Here is a 19,914-nt window from a genome sequence, read left to right on the forward strand (position 1 = left end):
CGGGTTCTTTTTTAACATTTAAGAATAAATTGGACAGATACATGGATGGGAGGTGTATGGAGGGATATGGTCCGTGTGCAGGTCAGTGGGACTAGGCAGAAAATGGTTTGGCACAGCCAAGAAGGGCCAAAAGGTCTGTTTCTGTGCTGTAGTTTCTATGGTTTCATGAATACAAGGGATGACTCAGGAACAGCATAGCTGGTGAATTATTGGTTGTGCAGTGTGTTGCATTGCCATATGTAAGGATGAAATTGGCAAGCTTCTGATTGCATGTCAGTGTAGTGTGTTCTGCTGACATTGCTTGCAGTGTGCTCTTTAGATTCTGGGCAAACCGTTCCACCAAGCCATTTGTGATAAGGTGCAAATGTAGTAAGTCTTTTTCCACTCACTTTCAGGAATGACTGAAACTATTCCGCAACGAATGGTGGTCCATTGTTATTGACTAAATTTTCTGGAACAGTGCTTGTGAAGAGGCTTCTCAACATATCAACAGTGTGCGAGGCTGTAGTGGGGGCGATTTCCTTTTCCAAGGGTAAATGGGGCAATCCGTCAGCATTTCCATGATTAGTCATCCTCTTGAATTCGATCTTGTAATTGTCGCGTCCAAGAAACAGAGCCGTTCTCTGCATTCGTGCTGCTGCTGTTGGTGGATTGAAGAAGGACACCAGTGACTGATGGTCAGTGATGAGGGTAAATTCTCACCGTACAAGTTCTGGTTGAAATGTTTTACATCCCAGAGCAGACTCAAGGCCTCTCTTTCAATCTGTGAGTAATTGTTCTGAGTAGCAGTAAGGGAACATGATGCCAAGGCTTTGGGGTGTTCAGTTCCATCACTCATCACATGATATAACTGCACCTATACCATAAGGTGAGGTATCACACGCAAGCTTCACTGGACGATGTGGATCATAATGTGTGAGTACAGTGTCTGATGTCACCATTTTCTTTACTTTTTTTTTGAAAGGCACCTCACACAGCTTTGTTCATCGCCATTTCTTCTCGGTCTGTAGTAATGAGTTCAAGGGATAGAGCACAGTAGCCAGATTTGGTAGGAATCCATTATAGTAATTGACAAATCCTAAAAAGGACCGCGACCGTGATATTTTCTTTGGCCTCAGGGCAATCCGCCACTGCTTGAATTTTCTCAGCACACTTTGATGGTGTGATGGTGTGACCACAATAAGTGATGCTCGGTTTAAAGAATTCTGAAACCATAATCTTGCAATTTTTTTTTAACACTGTCTTAAGATTTTGGAGATATTCCTTGTCATCCTTATGTTAACAATGATGTTATTCTGGTAACACTGAGTGCTTGAAGAGCTTTGCAGCACCTGGTCCATAACTTTCTACTAGAGTGTAGGTGCAAATGTTACTGCAAAATATAAGCAATTATAATAATAAAGCCCTTTGTGATTATTTATGATGAGAAACATTTTGGACTAGTCTTCCATCTCCATTTGTAGGAAGGCCTCAGCTGTCCACTTTGTTTTCCTCCAAGAAGGTTTACAAAGATATCCTCTGTCGTGGGCAGAGGGTATTGATCTACTGCAGTACTGTCTTGGTGGTGGCCTTAAAATATCACAGATCCTGACAGACTCATTCTTCGTCGCTTCTGGGACCACTGGTATTGCCTATGGGCTGCACTCAACCTTGGAATCAGTTCCTTCAGCCTCCGTGTGATCTGGCTCACTGGTTACTTTACCTTGGATGGGAAAAGAAACCTGATGGCTTTGCAAAACTTAGGTGTGGCATTTTCATTTAATACTATTTTACCCTTGGTATGTTTGAGTTTTCCATTGCCATCCTTGAACACTGCGGTGGCATCATCTAAAGCGGCCAGTGAGTGAGTGGGCCAGTGAAGGAGTGGAGCTTTGAGGCTTTGACTCGAGAGGCTTCGACGAGAAGAGGCGGAGGACAAGCTAGCTCGCGGTTAGTTTTTACAATGTCTTCTGAGACGGCAATGTGCCTCTCCTGTGAGATGTGGCAGTCTTGGGGGATCTCTCCTCTCCCGCAGAGTCACATCTGCCAGAAGTGCATACGGCTGGGCGATCTGGAAGACTGTGTAAGGAATCTGGAGCAGCAGCTGGGTGACCTTCGGCTCGTAAGGGAGAATGAGGCAGTCATAGAGGAGAGCTACAGGGAGGTAGTCACACCTAGGCTGTCAGAAGCAGGTCGTTGGGTGACAGTCAGAGGGGGAAAAGCAAAGGTGAGCAGACAGGTAGTGCAGAAGCACCCCTGTAGCCATTCCCCTGAATAATAAGTTTACCGTCCTGGATACTGTTGGCGGGGACGACCGACCAGGTGTGAGCCACGGTAGCAGGGCCTCCGGCACGGAGTCCGACCCTGTGGTGTGGAAGGGTGGGACGGAGAAGAGGAGAGCTGTCGTCATTGGAGACTCTATAGTCAGGGGAGCAAAGAGGAGATTTTGTGGACGTGAGAAAGTTACATCACAGGTAGATTGGGGTGTTAGCTTTCATAAGTCAAGGGATAGCGTTTAAGAGTCGCGAGGTAATATTGCCTCCCGGGTGCCAGGGTCCGGGATGTCTCTGACCGGGTGCACGACATCCTGGTACAAGAGGGAAAGCAATCAGAAGTCGTGATACATGTTGGGACCAACGACATAGGCAGGAAGAGCGATGAGGTCCTGAAGTGTGAGTTTCGGGAACTAGGCAGAAGGCTGAAGAACAGGACCTCAAGGGTGGCGTTCTCAAGATTGCTGCCAGTGCTACGTGACAGTGATGGTAAGAATTGGAGGAGATGGCAGTTGAATGCATGGCCGACTGGGGTGATATACTGCGTCCAGTGCTCCCGATGTGGCCTTCTATATATTGGCGAGACCCGACGCAGACTGGGAGACCGCTTTGCTGAACACCTACGCTCTGTCCATCAGAAAAAGCAGGATCTCCCAGTGGCCACACATTTTAATTCCACATCCCATTCCCATTCTGACATGTCTATCCACAGCGTCCTCTACTGTAAAGATGAAACCACACTCAGGTTGGAGGAACAACACCTTATATTCCATCTGGGTAGCCTCCAACCTGATGGCATGAACATCGACTTCTCTAACTTCCGCTAATGCCCCACCTCCCCCTCGTACCCCATCTGTTACTTATTTTTATACACACATTCTTTCTCTCACTCTCCTTTTTCTCCCTCTGTCCCTCTGAATATACCCCTTGCCCATCCTCTGGGTCCCCCCCTCCCCCGTCTTTCTTCCCGGACCTCCTGTCCCATGATCCTCTCATATCCCCTTTGCCAATCACCTGTCCAGCTCTTGGCTCCATCCCTCCCCCTCCTGTCTTCTCCTATCATTTTGGATCTCCCCCTCCCCCTCCAACTTTCAAATCCCTTACTCACTCTTCCTTCAGTTAGTCCTGACGAAGGGTCTCGGCCTGAAACGTCGACTGTACCTCTTCCTAAAGATGCTGCCTGGCCTGCTGCGTTCACCAGCAACTTTTATGTGTGTTCCACAGAGAAAACTGATAGGTCTACTTAGCGCAAAGAGAGATCAAGCAGGATTCATTCATTTTCTTTCTTTCTTTTCTCTCTCCCTTGCCCTCGCTAAAAAATCAGTTTCCATGATATTGTATATAATTTGAGGGCATCAGGGAGCTGCTATCGATATACGGGAGACTCCTGGAACTCCCGGGAGAGGTGGGATGTCTGTCTTCTGCCCTGCTGCTATTAGACTTTTGAATACAATAAGATGGACTCTTGACCTCACAATTTACCTGGTTTTTAGACTCGCACCTTACAGACTGCCTGCACTGCATTCTCTGTGTTGCTGTAACACTTTATTCTGCATTGTGTTACTGTTTTACCCTGTATGACCTACAGTACGTACACTGTTGTAACAAAATTATCTATATGAATGGTATGCAGGATAAGCTTGGAGCTGAATCTTGGTACGTGGCAATAATAAACCAATTTACCAATTCAGTTGCACCCCATCCTGGAAAGGAAATAGATTACTAGTCCTTTCAATGGTGCATCGATAGACATTGGTGGGGGTCAGAGGAGACTATCTTTAGGCTCCTGAGGAAGTAAAGGTGTTATGAGTGTTCTTGGCCGTGGCATCTACACGGTTGGAAAAGGACAGGCTATTGGTAATGTTCACTCCTAAGAAAGGAGAGGGATTCCCATTCAGATTTGCTTATCGTCACATTCACCAGGGTGCAACAAAGCTCACAAAGTAAACAGTATGCATAGTATTAATAAATATAGCGACAAGTGCAAATGCAAGCAAATGATGCAAAATACAGCATTGCAATCAAATGCAGTGCCGAAAGAAATGTTAACGTTACAATAATGGAAGAGGTATAATTAAGGGTTCAAGAACATGAACAGGGAAGGGGATGTGAAGGAGGCAATTGGATCAAAAAATCTGATAGTAGTTGGACAAAAAAGCTGTTCCTGAATGTGGTCATCTGGGCTTTCGAGCTCCTGTATCTTCTCTGACAAGGTGGAAGAGGGAAAAGGGAATGGCCAGGGTGGCAGGCATCCTTGGCAATACTGACAATATTGAAGAGGTTGGAATGCTTGAGAGCAAGCAGAGAACTAACTGGAAAGGTTTTACAAAGAGCTAGCATAGAACATAGATGACTAAATGGACTCTATTGTCCATTTAAAGACACCTTATCTTGTTATTTCAGGTTCTGGTTATTTATTGCTATTTATTTATATCTGCATTTGCACAGTTTGTAGTCTTTCTGCACTCTGGTTGATCTTTCATTGATCCTGTTCTAGTGACTACTCTATAGATTTTCTAAGTATGCCCACAGGAAAATGAATCTCAGGGTTGTATGTGGTGATGTATATGTACTTTGATAAATTTACTTTGAACTTTGCGATCATTTAAGCCAAAGTACTGATTTTCCATCATCATCACTGCTGTGAAGTCATACAAATTTAGTGCCTTTACAATTAGGTCTGCTGGCAGTGTTTTGAAGATTTTTTCTTGAGATTTAAAATTCTTTACTTTTCTCAAAAATTCTTCCCAGGATTTTTTTCTAAATATGGGAATTGGATGATGAAAACTTGTCACTGCGCCAAGCAGATGATACTAACAGTACAGCATTCATGTCTTGTACCTAGCTATTGTTACTATCAAGCAACACACACAAAATGCTGGAGGAACTCAGCAAGTAAGACAGCATCTACAAAGGGGAATGAACAGTTGACATTCTGGACTGAGACCTTATAGGATTGGAAAGGGAGCGGGTAGAAGCCAGAATAGAAAGGCGTGGGGAGAGAAGGAGTACAAGCTGGCAGATGATAAGTGAAAACAGGTGAGGGGAAAGGTTAAGAGTGTGGGGAAGGGGGAATGAGGTAAGAAGCTGGGAGGTGATAGGTGGGAAGGTAAAGGGCTGAAGAAGGAGGAATCTAACAGGAGAGGAGAGTGGACCATGGAATAAAAGAAAGGAGAAGGGGTCGCAGAGGGAGAAAATGGGCAGTTGAAGAGAAGTGAAGGGGTGAGTGGGATACCAAAACAGGAAATAAAAAAAGGAAGGGGGAGAAATTGGCCGACGTTAGAGAAGTCGATGTTCGTACGATCAGGTTAGAGACTATCTAGACAGAATGCGGTGTTGCTCTTCCAACCTGAGTGTGGCCTACAACAGGAGTAGGGGAGGCCTTAGACAGACTTGCCGAATTGGGAATGGAAAGTTGAATTGAAATGAGTGACCACTGGGAGATCCTGCCTTTTGGACGGATGGAGCGAAGGTGCTCAATGAAGTGGTCCCCTTCTATGTTGGGTCTCACTGATGTAGAGGAGGCTGTACCAGGAGCACTGGATACAGTAGATGATCCTGACAAAGATACAATTTCAGCTAAACAGCAGGGGAAGTACATTTAGTTAGGTAAAAAGTTAATATTTGTAATAGTGACTATCACACCATCTACCTTGTGGTACGTACATTCTTGTGTATCTTCTGCCCAACAGGAGGTAGAACAAAGAACGTCTGCGGTGGTTGGGGTCTTTTATTATGTTGACCGTGTCTGTGTAGTACAACTCTATGACTCTATTAAGGGCTGTAGAAAAATATTTTGGAGAGCTTTAAAATGTTCTTTTGGAATAATGTTCACTTGTAATGAACCATTGCAAGTGTAGAAATTTGGGTACATCTTTCAACCAAGGAATGCTAAAGTTTAAAAATGCCTTGTAAATGAGACTTCAAGACTCCCCCCAAACTTGTGTCTGTTTGTTTTCCACCTTCAGTTTTCACACAATATGCTAGAGGAACTCAGCAGATCAGGTAGCATCTACGGAGGGAAATGAAAAGTCAACTTCTTGAGCTGTGACCTTTCATCAGAACTGGAAAGGAAGAGGGCAACAGAGGCAGTGGGATGTGTCGAGAGTGGCCAGAGAAAGGTTGAACAAGTTGGGTCTTTATTCTTTGGAGCATAGAAGGTTGAGGGGGGACTTGATAGAGGTATTTAAAATTATGAAGAGGATAGATAGAGTTGACGTGGATAGGCTTTTTACATTGAGAGTGGGGGAGATTCAAACAAGAGGACATGAGTTGAGAGTTAAAGGGCAAAAGTTTAGGGGTAACAATGAGGGGGAACTTTACTCAGAGAGTGGTAGCTGTGTGGAATGAGCTTCCAGCAGAAGTGGTTGAGGCAGGTTTGATGTTGTCACTTAAAGTTGAATTGGATAGATATATGGACAGGAAAGGAATGGAGTGTTATGGGCTGAGTGCAGGTCGGTGGGACTAGGTGAGAGTAAGAGTTCGGCATGGACTAGAAGGGCTGAGATGTCCTGTTTCCGTGCTGTAATTGTTATATGGTTATATAATGGGGAGACTAGTTTTCATGATGGATTCACAGCTTTCTGCAGTGTCTTGCGGTCTTGGATGGAACATTTGCCATACCATTTCAGGATGCATCCAGCTAGCCCTTTGCAAGGTGTGGCACTGTTGCCTGCCGTTAGTTGCTAACTGGCCTGGTGTTTCTCCTGCTGCCCCCAGGATTACAGCTTGCTTTATGAAGAGGCCAAGTACTTCCAGCTGCAGCCCATGCTGGTGGAACTCGAGCGGTGGAAGCAGGAGCAGGAAATGAGCCGTTTCTCACGCCCGTGCGAATGTCTGGTGGTGCGTGTGGCCCCTGATTTGGGTGAGAGGATCACCCTGAGCGGGGACAAGGCCCTGATTGAGGAGGTGTTCCCCGAAATTGGTGATGTCATGTGCAACTCCATCAACGCAGGCTGGAATCACGATTCCACACACGTGATCCGCTTCCCCCTCAATGGATACTGCCACCTTAACTCTGTACAGGTAGGTCGGGTTGCTGGAGGGGTGATGCTACCGAGGCTTTCAAAATTGAGTCAAGAGTTACCCTATTGAATGCACTGCCTGGGGTGGTGATGGAGGCAAATTCAATGGAAATTTGAGGCTTTTGTATAGGCAAATAAATGTGCAGAGAATGGAGGGATTAGTTTAATTAGCCATCTTTAGCTTTGGCATTGTGGGCCAAAGGATCTGTGCTGTATTATTCTGTTCTATGAATGAAGTATATCTTCTGTGAAATTGATTGTGTGTTCACAGTGTTGGAATGTGGTATGTTTATTACTGTCTCATATACCCAGGTACAGTGAGAAGCTTGTCTTGCAAACTGTTCATCCACATTAGTTTATTACACAGTGCATTGAGGTAGAACAATAAAATAATCTATTTGCTGAGAAAGTGCAGCACAGGTAGACAATAAGCTGCAAGATCATTATGAGGTAGATTGAAGTCAAGAGTTCTATTTATTGTACAAGGGAAATGTATAATAATCTTATAACAGTGGGGTAGAAGCTGTACTTGAGCCTGGTCATACATTCCTGTTGTGTTGGCTCCCGAGCAAGCTTAGGCTCCATGTTCACTGAATCCTACCCACCTCAGCTCATCCACCTCTGCGCCCCTTCCATTTCTTATCTCATCTCCAGATGCTGGTGGTGCTCTTCACAAACTTGGGGTCATCCCATACTCTGCCTCAGCTCTCCCTCAACCCACCTTGGCATTCTTCTCTTCTCCCCCCCCCCCACAGCCCAGCACTCTTGCCCATCTCGCCCCATCGCCACAACCCTCTCACCCTCCCCGTGCCTCCTTTCTGTCTTCCTCCAAACCCCCACCTCCATGCTGTCTCTTCTCTATCCTCCTCTCCTTGGAGCAACGAAGGCGCAGGGGTGACCTTAGAAGTTTATAAAGCCGAAGGAGCATGAAAAATGTGGATGGTCACAGTCTTGTTTCCAGGAGTGTATAGTCTCATGTTTGGAAGAGAAAGTTCTAAAGGGGGGCATAAGAGGCAACTTTTCCACACTGAGGATGGCGACTGTGTGGACGGAACAAGCTGCCAGAGGAAGTGGTAGAGATGGGTACAATTAAACATTTGAATGATACTTGAACAACAGGTATGTGGAGAAGTGAAGTTTAAAGGGATACGAGCTAAAATAACAAGCAATTCAGATGAGCACATGAAGGCTGCTTGTTCGGCATGGATGAACGTAGGACTCTAGCTCTGTTGCATATTTGCTTTAGGTGGGATGGTACATTGGTTAATATACAGGATTTGCTCCATGTCTGGACCACTGCCTGAGAGAAGGGCTGAAGGGTCTGTTTCTGTGCTGTAGTGCTCTATGACTTTGTAAGTATGCAGTGGTTCAAGAAGGAAGCTCGCCACCATCTTCTCAAGGACAACAAAATGCTGGCTCAGCCTGTGAAGCCACATCCCCTCAATTAATAATTTTTTAAAAAGATGATGAGGCCGTGAAGTGGACATATGGCGTGCCTTTATAGTTTGGGGCAAAGAATATGACTTGGGACATTATGTTACATCTTTACTAAACACTAGTTGGGCATAATCAGAATAGATAGAACCATTTTCCCATGGTTGGTTATTAGATTTGAGGGCAAAGGTTTAAAGTGAGAGGAAAAGGACAATCATCCCCTCAAAACTAATCAGAGGGCTCCAAGACCTAGGCCTCAATACCTGCTTGTGCAATTGGATCTTCAATGTTCTCACCTGCAGACCACAGTAAGATCAGGTTGGCAAAAACATCTCCCCCACAATCTCTATCACACACATGCACCATAAGGCTGTGTGCTTAGCCCCTGTTCTACTCGCATCACACTTGGACTGTGTGGCTAAGCACATCTCCAATGCCATTTGTAAGTTTGCCAATGACACCACCATCATTGCCTGAATCAAAGGTGGTACAGAATCAACATTTTGGGAAGGAGAATGAAAATCTAGCTGAGTCGTGCCACAGTCGCAACCTCTTTCAGTATCAGCAAGATCAATAAGCTGATTATTGACTTCAGGGGGAGGAAACTGGAGTTCCATGAACCAGTCCTCATCGGGGAATCAGAGTGGAGAGTGTCAGCAACTTCAAATTCCTCGGTATTATCATTTCAGAGAACCAGTTTGCAAAGATTTGCATGACTTCTAAAACTTAAACAAATTTTTATAGAAGTGTGGTGGAAAGTATATTAACTGGTTGCATCATAGACTGGTAAGGAAACACCAGAGCCCTTGACCAGAAACACTGCGGTGTTCCCACTAATTCTGGACTCACTTTCAAGGACTTTTCATCTCCTGTTGCTTATTTATAGTATTTATCATTATTATTTCTTCTTTGTTTTGTATTTGCATAGTTGTCTTTTACACTGATTTTTTGTCCTCCCTGTTGAATGCAGTCTTTTATTTACTCTCTTATGGTTCTGAGTATGCCCACAAGAAAACAAATCTCAGGGTTGTATATGGTTACATATAGGACTTTGATAATAGATTTACCTTGAACTTTGAAGGAGTGAGGGGGTAAGATTTTTACACAGGGAGTGTTTGGTCTCTGGAATGCATTGCCAGGGGTGATGGTGGAATCAAATACAATCACTAAGAGGCACTTAGATAGGCAAGGCTTAGAGGATATGGTCAAGTGAGAACTAATAGGATTGGTGTCAAATCATAGAGCAATACAGCATGGATGCAGAACCTGTTGGCCATGGTGCACACCCAACTAGTCCCAATTTCTCGTGTACAGTGAATAGTTTTCTAAGCCCCACTGCTTCACATACCTATCCAAGGGTGCTTAAATTATTATTACTGTACCTGCCTCAACCACTTCCTCTGGCAGCTCATTCCATACACTCACCACCCTCTGGGTGTAAAAGTTTCTGCTCAGGTCCCTTTTAAATCTTTCCCCTCACCCTAAATCTATGGCCCCCAGTTTTGAACTCCCCTACTCTGGGGGCAAAAAGACTTACAGCTATCATATCTATGCCTCTCATAATTTTAAACATTTCTATAAGGTCACCCCTTGTTCTCCTTTATTCCAAGGAATAACAACTTAGCCTGGCGATCCTCTCCCTATAACTCAGGTCCTCTAGTCCTGCCAACATCCTTGTAAATCTTTCTAGTGCTCTTTCCAATTTAACCACGTCTTTCCTGTAATAGGCTGACTAAGTCATAAATAGTATTCAAGTGTTGCTTCACCAATGACTTGTACAACTGCAAAATAATATCCCAACTTCTATTCAGCGCCCTGACCGAGGAAGGTCGGTGTGATAAGCACCTTTTTCAACCTACCTGTGATACTGCTTTCAACGAGTGATGCACTTGTACTCGTAGGTCCCTCTGTTCCATCACGCTCCAGTAAAGTCTCACGTAGACAAAATGGTCAGCGTGGACATTGTGCTGAAGGGTCTGTTTCTGTAACTTCAATCTTTAAAACAATTATGTGGAATGCATTCAAAGTAGCTGTTGCTCAAATTATAATTCATCAGAATCAGGTTTTTTTCATTGTCCTCTTTCTCATGAAATTTGTTATTTTGCAGCAGCAGTATAGTGCAAATACATAAAATTACTATAAAGTGCAAAAAGAATAATGAGGGGGTGTTTGTGGATTCAGGGACCATTCAGAAGTCTGATGGTGGAGCAGAAGAAACTGTTCCTGAATTGTTGAGTGTGGGTCTTCAAGCTCTTGTACCTCGCTCTGTGATGGTAATAACAGAGGAGGCAATGTCCTAGCAGGTGACGGTCCTTCATGAAGGACGCCACCTTCTTGGGGTGCAGCTTCAACAAAGCAGCATAGATTCATTATTTCCTTTCATTTGGCTTAAATTATTTCTTTTCCATGTTTTTCTGTGACTTACGAGTTAACGCCAGCTAGCACTCAGTGATTGTATTGGTAAGGGGGAGCTGGCTCCAATGGGGATTGCATCTCTCCATCTGGCCGTACGTTTGACATCTGTGATCTCTCTGGCAGGTCCTCGAGCGGCTACAGCTGAAGGGATTTGAAATAGTGGGATCCAGCGGCGGAGGCGTCGACTCTTCCCAGTTTAGCGAATATGTACTGAGACGGGAAATCAGGAGATTTTCCCGCATTCCACCAGTCATTCGGATAAAACAGGAACCATTGGACTGAACTGATACATCTGTGAAATAAGGGAGCGGGAGAGAAAATATTTAAAAAAATAAATAAATTTTAAAAACATACTTCCTGTGCATTTGGTTAAAGGTGTTGACTGCTGAACTGATCATAGTCTTTCCCAGAGACCATGTCCGCATCGCCTTTGGACCTTGTGGGTCACCAGTGAAAAATTGATTGTTCTAGTGGAAGAGGTTTGATTTTTAATTGATTTGACATAACCTAAGGTAACCTTTCCTCAAATTAATTCTGAAAAGCTTTTTATTCAATTGGTAAATTGGTTTATTGTCCCATGTACTGAAGTAGAGTGGAAGAACTTGACCTGTGTACCATTCATCCAGATCAATTCATTACAACCGTGCATTGAGGTAGTACAAGGGAAAAAAATAACAATACAAAATGAAGTATTATAGAGAAAGTGTGGTACATATAGACAATGCAAAGTCATAATATGGTAGATCATGAGGCCAGCAGTTGATACGCGATGCTTAATTCCATCCCAAATTATGTAGAGATACCGGGGACCTTGTGTTTACATCTGTTTTGGTGATGCTTGATTATGCTGTGCCCAGAAGGGAATCAGATGGAGTGACAATCATCTTAACAATGGCCTCATCCAGGTCTCGGAGTTGAATGTTCAGGGCTAGTGTTGCCTTTGCTCTGCAGCTAGTGGTTTCTGATTTATTAAATTTTAGCTGTTGAAAAGAAATTTTAGAACAACATATTATTCTCCGTAACTTCCGCCACCTCCAACGGGATCCCACCACTAAGCACATCTTTCCCTCCCCACCCCCGCATTCCGCAGGGATCGCTCCCTACACAACTCCCTTGTCCATTCGTCCCCCCCATCCCTCCCCACTGATCTCCCTCCTGGCACTTATCCTTGTAAGCGGAACAAGTGCTACACATGCCCTTACACTTCCTCCCTTACCACCATTCAGGGCCCCAGACAGTCCTTCCAGGTGAGGCATCACTTCACCTGTGAGTCGACTGGGGTGATACTGCGTCTGGTGCTCCCGCTGTGGCCTTCTATATATTGGCGAGACCCGACGCAGACTGGGAGACCGCTTTGCTGAACATCTACGCTCTGTCCGCCAGAGAAAGCAGGATCTCCCAGTGGCCACACATTTTAATTCCACATCCCATTCCCATTCTGACATGTCTATCCATGGCCTCCTCTACTGTAAAGATGAAGCCACACTCAGGTTGGAGGAACAACACCTTATATTCCGTCTGGGTAGCCTCCAACCTGATGGCATGAACATCGACTTCTCTAACTTCCGCTAAGGCCCCACCGCCCCCTCGTACCCCATCTGTTACTCATTTTTATGCACACATTCTTTCTCTCACTCTCCTTTTTCTCCCTCTGTCCCTCTGAATATACCCCTTGCCCATCCTCTGGGTCCCCCCCCTTGTCTTTCTTCCCGGGCCTCCTGTCCCATGATCCTCTCGTATCCCCTTTTGCCTATCAACTGTCCAGCTCTTGGCTCTATTCCTCCCCCTCCTGTCTTCTCCTATCAGTTTGGATCTCCCCCTCCCCCTCCAACTTTCAATCCCTTACTCACTCTTCCTTCAGTTAGTCCTGACGAAGGGTCTCGGCTTGAAACGTCGACTGCACCTCTTCCTACAGATGCTGCTTGGCCTGCTGCGTTCACCAGCAACTTTGATGTATGTTGCTTGAATTTCCAGCATCTGCAGAATTCCTGTTGTTTGCGTTTAGAAAGGGATTATCAGATTACATTACCATGTGCCCTGGTTTTCCTGATGGTGAAAAGCAGAGGTTATTTTGGCATAGAACAGTGCTACACAGGAACAGGCCATTCGGCCCAGTGTTGTGCCGAACCAGTTAAAAAGCAAATCAAAAACACCCAAACACTAATCCCTCCTACCGACACCATGTCCATATCCCTACATCCTCCTTACATCCATTTGCCTATTCTAACGTCTCTTAAAAGCCTCTAATGTAGTTGCCTCTATCACCATACCAGGCAATACATTCCAGGACACTGAATAAAAATTTTACCTCTCACATCCTCCTTGATCCTAAACCCTTCACCTACAGCGCATGCCCTCTGGTATTTAGTCATTTCAATCCTGGGAAACAGATACTCCCTGTCTATTTATGCCTCTCATAATCGCTCTGTCAGATCTCCCCTCAGCTTCCGGCACTCCAGACAAAACAACCCAAGTTTATCCAGCCTCTCATGATAGCACATGCCCTCTAAGCCAGGCAGCATCCTGGTAAAACTCTTCTGCACCCTCTCCAAAGCCTCAACACCCTTCCTTCAATGGGTGACCAGAACTGTATGCAATACTCCTGATGTAGCCTATCCAGAGTTTTTAAAGAGTTGCAACATAGCCTCTCGACTTTTGAACTCAATGCTTCAACTAATAAAAGCAAGCGTTCCATAAGCCTTCTTAACCACTTTATCGAGCTCTGTAGCTACTTTCAAGGAGTTATGAATTTGGATCCCAAGGTCTCTCTGCTCAGCAACTCTTTTATGGATCTTGCCCTTAACAATGTACTGTATCCTTGCAATTGCCTTACCAAGGTGCAACACCTCACATGTATCAGTGTTAAACTCCATCTGCCATTTCTCTGCCCATATCTGCAATTGATCTTTATTGCATTGTATTCTTTGTCAGTCTTCTACACCATCTACAACTCCACCGGTCTTGGTATCATCTGCAAACTTACTAACTCACCCATCTACATTTTTATCTAGGTCATATCTCACACACAGCAGAGGTCCCAGCACAGATCACCTGAGGAACTCTGCCAATTACAGACCTTCAGTTGGAATAAGTTCCTTCAACCGCTACCCTTTATCTTCCATGTACAAGCTAGTTCTGAACCCAAACAGCCAATTCACTGCAGACCGCAAGTATCTTAATCTTCTGGATTAGCCTCCCATGACAGACTTTGCAAATGCCTTACTAAAATCCATGTAGACAACATCCACTGCCTTACCCTCATCAGTCTTTCTCATCACCTTATCAAAGAAACTCAGACATAACCTGCCACATACAAAGCTGGCTCTCCCCAATTCCCAAATTCTCATATATTCTATCCCTAAGAATTTTCTCCAGCAGCTTCCCTACAACTGACATGGAACTCACCAATCTATAGTTCCCAGTATTCTCCCTTTTTCCGTTCTTAAATAGAGGTACAGCATTAGCCACTCAACATTCCTCTGGGTCCTCACCTGCTTCCTTCAATAACCTTGGGTAAATCTGATCAGGCTCTGTCAACTTATCCACCTTAATACTCAGCAGGTGGTCCAATACTTTCTCCTCCTTGACCTCTGAATGCCCCAACATATTTACACGCTTAGTGATTTTCCCCTCGTTCTCCACATCCTTTTCTTTGGTAAATACAAAAGCAAAGTACTCATTGAGTACATCACTCACATTCTCAGCATCCAAGCGAATGTCTCCCCCCGCCCCCCCCCCCGAGTGGTCTCACCCTCTCCCTAGTTATCCTCTTACTCTTTATGCATGTATAGAATGCCTTAGGATTCACCTTAATCCTACTTGCCAAGGACTTTTCTGGCCCCTCCTGGCTTTGCCTCATTCCCTTTAGTTCTTTTCTGGCTTCTTTATAATCCTCATGTGTTTCGTTTGAGCCTAACTTCCAAAGTTTTACATACTTTTCCTTTTTCTTCTTGACTAAATTCATCACCTCTCTGGACATCCAAAGTTCTCTATCTTTCCATCTCCATCCTACCTTCTAACAGGAGCATACCTTTCCTGTACTCTGTACAGTTGATCTTTAAACACCCTCCACATGTCTGACATGGACTTGCCAGGGAAAGGGTATTTAATGCCTTCATAATCTGCCCTACTCCAATTTAAAACTTTTCCACACTGCCCATACCTATCCTTATCTATAGTTATCCTAAAGTTAAGGAGTTGTGGTCACTGTTCACCCACTGGATGGTCAGTTACCTGGCCAGCCTCATTACCTGACACCAGATCCAGTATGACCATCCGTCTATTGATTTAAGAAACCTTCCTGGATATGCTTAACAAGCTTTGCACCATCTAAACCCCTTGCACTAAAAAGGTCCCAGATTCTATTAGGGAAGTTGAAATTCTCCCATGTCGACAACCCTATTATTTTTACATATTTCCTTAATCTGATTATATATCTGTTCCTCCATATCCCAGTGGCTATTAGAGGGTCTGTAGTACGATCCCATTAGTGTAATTGCACCCTTCCTATTCCTGAGTTCTACCCAAATGGACTCTGTCTGACCCGTCAATTATGTCTCTTCTGAGTACAGCTGTGATATTGTATGCCTCTATCAAATCTCCTCTCAATCTTCCATGTTCTAAAGAATAAAGTCTTAACCTATTTAATTTTTCCTTATAACATAGGGCCTCCAGACCTGGCAACATTATTGTAAAATTTCTCTGTACTCTTTCAAACTTATTTACCTCTTTCCTGCAGGTTGGTGACATAAACTGCACACAGCAATCCAAATTAGGCCTCACCAATCTCTTATACAACTTCAACATAACACCCCTTCTCCTGTACTCAGTACTTTGACTTATGAAGGCCAATATGCCAAAAGCTTTCTTTATGACCCTAAATACCTGTGAAGCCACTTCCAGTGAATTTTGGTCCTGTATTCCCAGATCGCTTTGTTCTACCACACTCCTCAGTGCTCTACTGTTCATTGTGTAAGACCTATCCTGGTTGGTCCTTGGTTTGGATTTGCATTAAATTCCACCTGTCATTTTTCAGCCCATTTTTCCGGTTAATGCAGATCCCTCTGCAAGCATGATAGTCTTCCTCGCTGTCTACTACACCCCCAATCCTGGTGTCATCTGCAAATTTGCTGATCCAGTTAACCACATTATCATCCAGATTGTTGATATAGATGACAAACAACAATGGACCCAGCACCGATCCCTGCAGTACACCACAAGTCACAGGCAACCATCTACGATCCCCTTCTGGCTTTTCCAATAACGTCAATGTCTAATCCAATTTACTACCTCATCCTGAATGCCGAACAACTGAACCATCTTGACCAGCCTCCCATGTGGGATCTTGTCAAATGCCTTAATAAAGTTCATATGGACAACATCCACTTTCCTGGTAACTTCCTTGAAAACCCCTATAAGATGGGTTCGACATGACCTACCACACACGAAGCCATGCTGACTATCCTAAATCAGTCCATGTCTATCCAAATACTGTACTTGTATCTGGTCCTTTAGACATAATATTGTCTCTGATTGGTAGTCCAACTCCCCGCCCCCTCCTTTCTAGCTTTTTTAAAACTTCGAAAACCCAGTGCATTATTCATGCATTCCTGCCCCTCTCTCAACCAAGTGTCAGTAATGGCCACAACATTGTAGTTCCATGTATTGATCTGTGCTCCAAGTGCATCACCTTTACCCATAATGTTCCTAGCATTAAAGTATACACACTTCAAACTATCCAACCCATCATATTTGTTATTTTGATTTTGCCTTTCAATACTTTCCCTCACATCTATCTTCTGGCCCAATGCTTTCTGAAAACTAGTTTAAACTCTCCTGAGTAGCACCAGCAAACCTCCTGGCCAGGGTATTGGTTCCAGTGGTTCCCCTCCATTTCAAGTGCAACCTGTCCTTCTTGTACTGGTCACCCCTTCCTCAGAAAAGATTCAAATGATCTAATAATATGAAACCCTGTCCACTGCACCATCTCCTCAGACACTCATTCATCGGTGCTGTCACCCCATTCCTACCTGCACTAGCCCATGGTACTGAGAGTAATTCGGAGATTACTCCCTTGGAAGTCCTTCTCTTCAGCCTCTTTCCTAACTCCCTATACTCTCTGCGTAGGACCCCTTTCCCCTTTTCTGCTAATGTCATTGATGCCAATATGCACCACAACCTCTGTCCCCTCCCCACCCCCCGGAGAATATCCTGCAACTACTCTGATACATCCTGGACTGTAGCACCTGGGAGGCAACTCACCATCCCGGTGTGCCTTGAGGCCACAGAATCTCCATTCTGTCCCCCTAACAATCCCCTATAACTACCTCACTGCCTGGCTTTACCCTTCCCCATCAAGCCACAGTGCCACCAGCCTGGCTGCTGCCACCGTGATCTGTTGGGTCTCGATAGCCGTTATCCCCACTATGAAAGAGAATATTCCAGAAACAGCAGGTCAGGCAGCTGCCATGGAAACACAAGAGCTAATGTTTTACATCTAAGACCCTAGCTCTTGTTTAACCCTCAATCAGCATTGCCAGCTTAAACAATCCAAATGGGCCAATTGGTTTATTACTGTCACGCGTACTGAAGTACAGTGAGAACATCCCTTGCATACAGTTCATACAAATTGATTCATTCCAACAGTGTTGAAGGGAAAACAATAACAGTGCAGAATAATGAGCAACAGTTACATAGAAAGTGCAGTGCAAGATCATAACGAGGTAGACCGTGAGGTTCAGAGTCCCTCTCGTCATACTCCGGGGCAATTCAGACTGTACTTTCTCCAAAGGAGAATGAAAAATGCAAAAGTTGTCTTAGAAAATAACTGAACCAGATGAGGTTAGTGACAACCATTCATTGCTAGCAGAAGCATTTTCTTTACAATGGCAGTTTCTGATTTGTCGATCTTGAGATGTTGAATACAAGTTTTAGAAGGTTAATGTGCAAAAGTTGACCAGCGTGTTTCCTGTGTTAGAACATTTTTACTTGGTTTTGAATTGTTTTGGGATGACTTCCATGAAAGATGTGATCCGAAATATAAGTCTTTATTCAATCTTTCTCTGATCCAAGTCTTAAAGAAGATTATTATCCACCCAGTTAAGCACAGAGTGGGACAAAGCCACACTGCACAGAAGCACCATTAGGCAAAGAACATCTCCTACTACTTATTTATATTTTAAGTTTCGTTTTTGATTTATGTTGTTACGCTTTTCTAGGCCTAGTTTAGGATTGGCTTGCTCAGTCACCTGTTGAATGACTGTCATCTGGCTTTCAATTGAAGGCAACAGAATGAAATCAAAGTTCAAGTCAGGAGGTGCTGAGACACTCAGCCAGTCCAGCAGCATCCAAGAAGATAGAAACTGAGTTGCTGTTTCAGGGTAAAGACCTTCAATCAAAGCTGGTGAAGTTAAGGAACAAGATTTTGCTGAGTTGTGGGGAGAGTCTCTGCCAGAATGGGATCAGGAGAGACTGAGAGAAGTTGGAAATGCAGTGCAGTCTGAAAGAGGTGGCTGAAGAGATTGTGGAGACATTTTTCAAGAATCTTTCAAGAATCAATAGTTTCTGGCATAGTCCCAGAGCACTGGAAATTTGTAAATTTCACTCCACTCTTCAAGAAGGCAGGGAGGCAAAAGAAAGGAAATTATAGGCCAGTTAATCTGACTTCAGTGTGGTTTGGGAGTCAATTATTAAAGAAAAGGTCTCAGGAAGGGGGCATGAGAAGGCCTTGGCGAGTAGGGTAAAGGAAAACCCCAAGGCATTCTTCAATTATGTGAAGAACAAAAGGATGACAGGAGTGAAGGTAGGACCAGTTAAAGATAAAGGTGGGAAGATCTGCCTGGAGGCTGTGAAAGTGAGCGAGGTCCTCAATGAATACTTCTCTTCGGTATTCACCAATGAGAGGGAACTTGATGATGGTGAGGACAATATGAGTAAGGTTGATGTTCTGGAGCATGTTGATATTAAGGGAGAGGAGGTGTTGGAGTTGTTAAAATACATTAGGGACAGTTAAGTTAAGTCCCAGGGGCCTGACGGAATATTCCCCAGGCTGCTCCACAAGGCGAGAGAAGAGATTGCTGAGCCTCTGGCTAGGATCTTTATGTCCTCGTTGTCCACGGGAATGGTACCGGAGGATTGGAGGGAGGTGAATGTTGTCCCCCTGTTCAAAAAAGGTAGTAGGGATAGTCTGGGTAATTATAGACCAGTGAGCCTTACGTCTGTGGTGGGAAAGCTGTTGGAAAAGATTCTTAGAGATAGGATCTATGGGCATTTAGAGAAACATGGTCTGATCAGGGACAGTCAGCATGGCTTTGCGAAGGGCAAATCGTGTCTAACAAGCCTGATAGACTTCTTTGAGGTGGTGACCAGGCATATAGATGAGGGTAGTGCAGTGGATATGATCTACATGGATTTTAGTAAGGCATTTGACAAGGTTCCACATGGTAGGCTTATTCAGAAAGTAGGAAGGCATGGGATCCAGGGAAGTTTGGCCAGGTGGATTCAGAATTGTCTTGCCTGCAGAAGGCAGAGGGTGGTGGTGGAGAGAGTACATTCAGATTGAAGGATTGTCACTAGTGGTGTCCCACAAGGATCTGTTCTGGGACCTCTACTTTTCGTGATTTTTTAACGACTTGGATGTGGGGGTAGAAGGGTGGGTTGGCAAGTTTGCAGATGACACAAAGGTTGGTGCAGTTGTGGATAGTGTAGAGGATTGTCGAAGATTGCAGAGAGACATTGGTAGGATGCAGAAGTGGGCTGAGAAGTGGCAGATGGAGTTCAACCTGGAGAAG

The 19,914-nt window shown here is 44.4% G+C and overlaps 1 protein-coding gene across 4 annotated transcripts in view; it reads left to right on the forward strand.

Annotated features, from left to right (window-relative positions):
• kctd1 (potassium channel tetramerization domain containing 1) overlaps positions 1–11,461 on the forward strand; it is a 130,393-nt gene extending 118,932 nt beyond the window's left edge. For all 4 annotated transcript variants that reach the window (XM_063060284.1, XM_063060276.1, XM_063060267.1 and 1 more), the window contains 2 exons: positions 6,972–7,277; positions 11,249–11,461. In XM_063060284.1, coding sequence (XP_062916354.1) covers positions 6,972–7,277; positions 11,249–11,407 — 465 coding nt within the window. In that variant the 3' untranslated portion in view covers positions 11,408–11,461. The remainder of the gene's footprint in view (positions 1–6,971; positions 7,278–11,248) is intronic.
• The last annotated feature ends 8,453 nt before the right edge of the window (positions 11,462–19,914 follow it).

Source organism: Mobula hypostoma, chromosome 1 (assembly GCF_963921235.1).
Source record: "Mobula hypostoma chromosome 1, sMobHyp1.1, whole genome shotgun sequence".
NCBI classification, from domain to species: Eukaryota; Metazoa; Chordata; class Chondrichthyes; order Myliobatiformes; family Myliobatidae; genus Mobula; species Mobula hypostoma.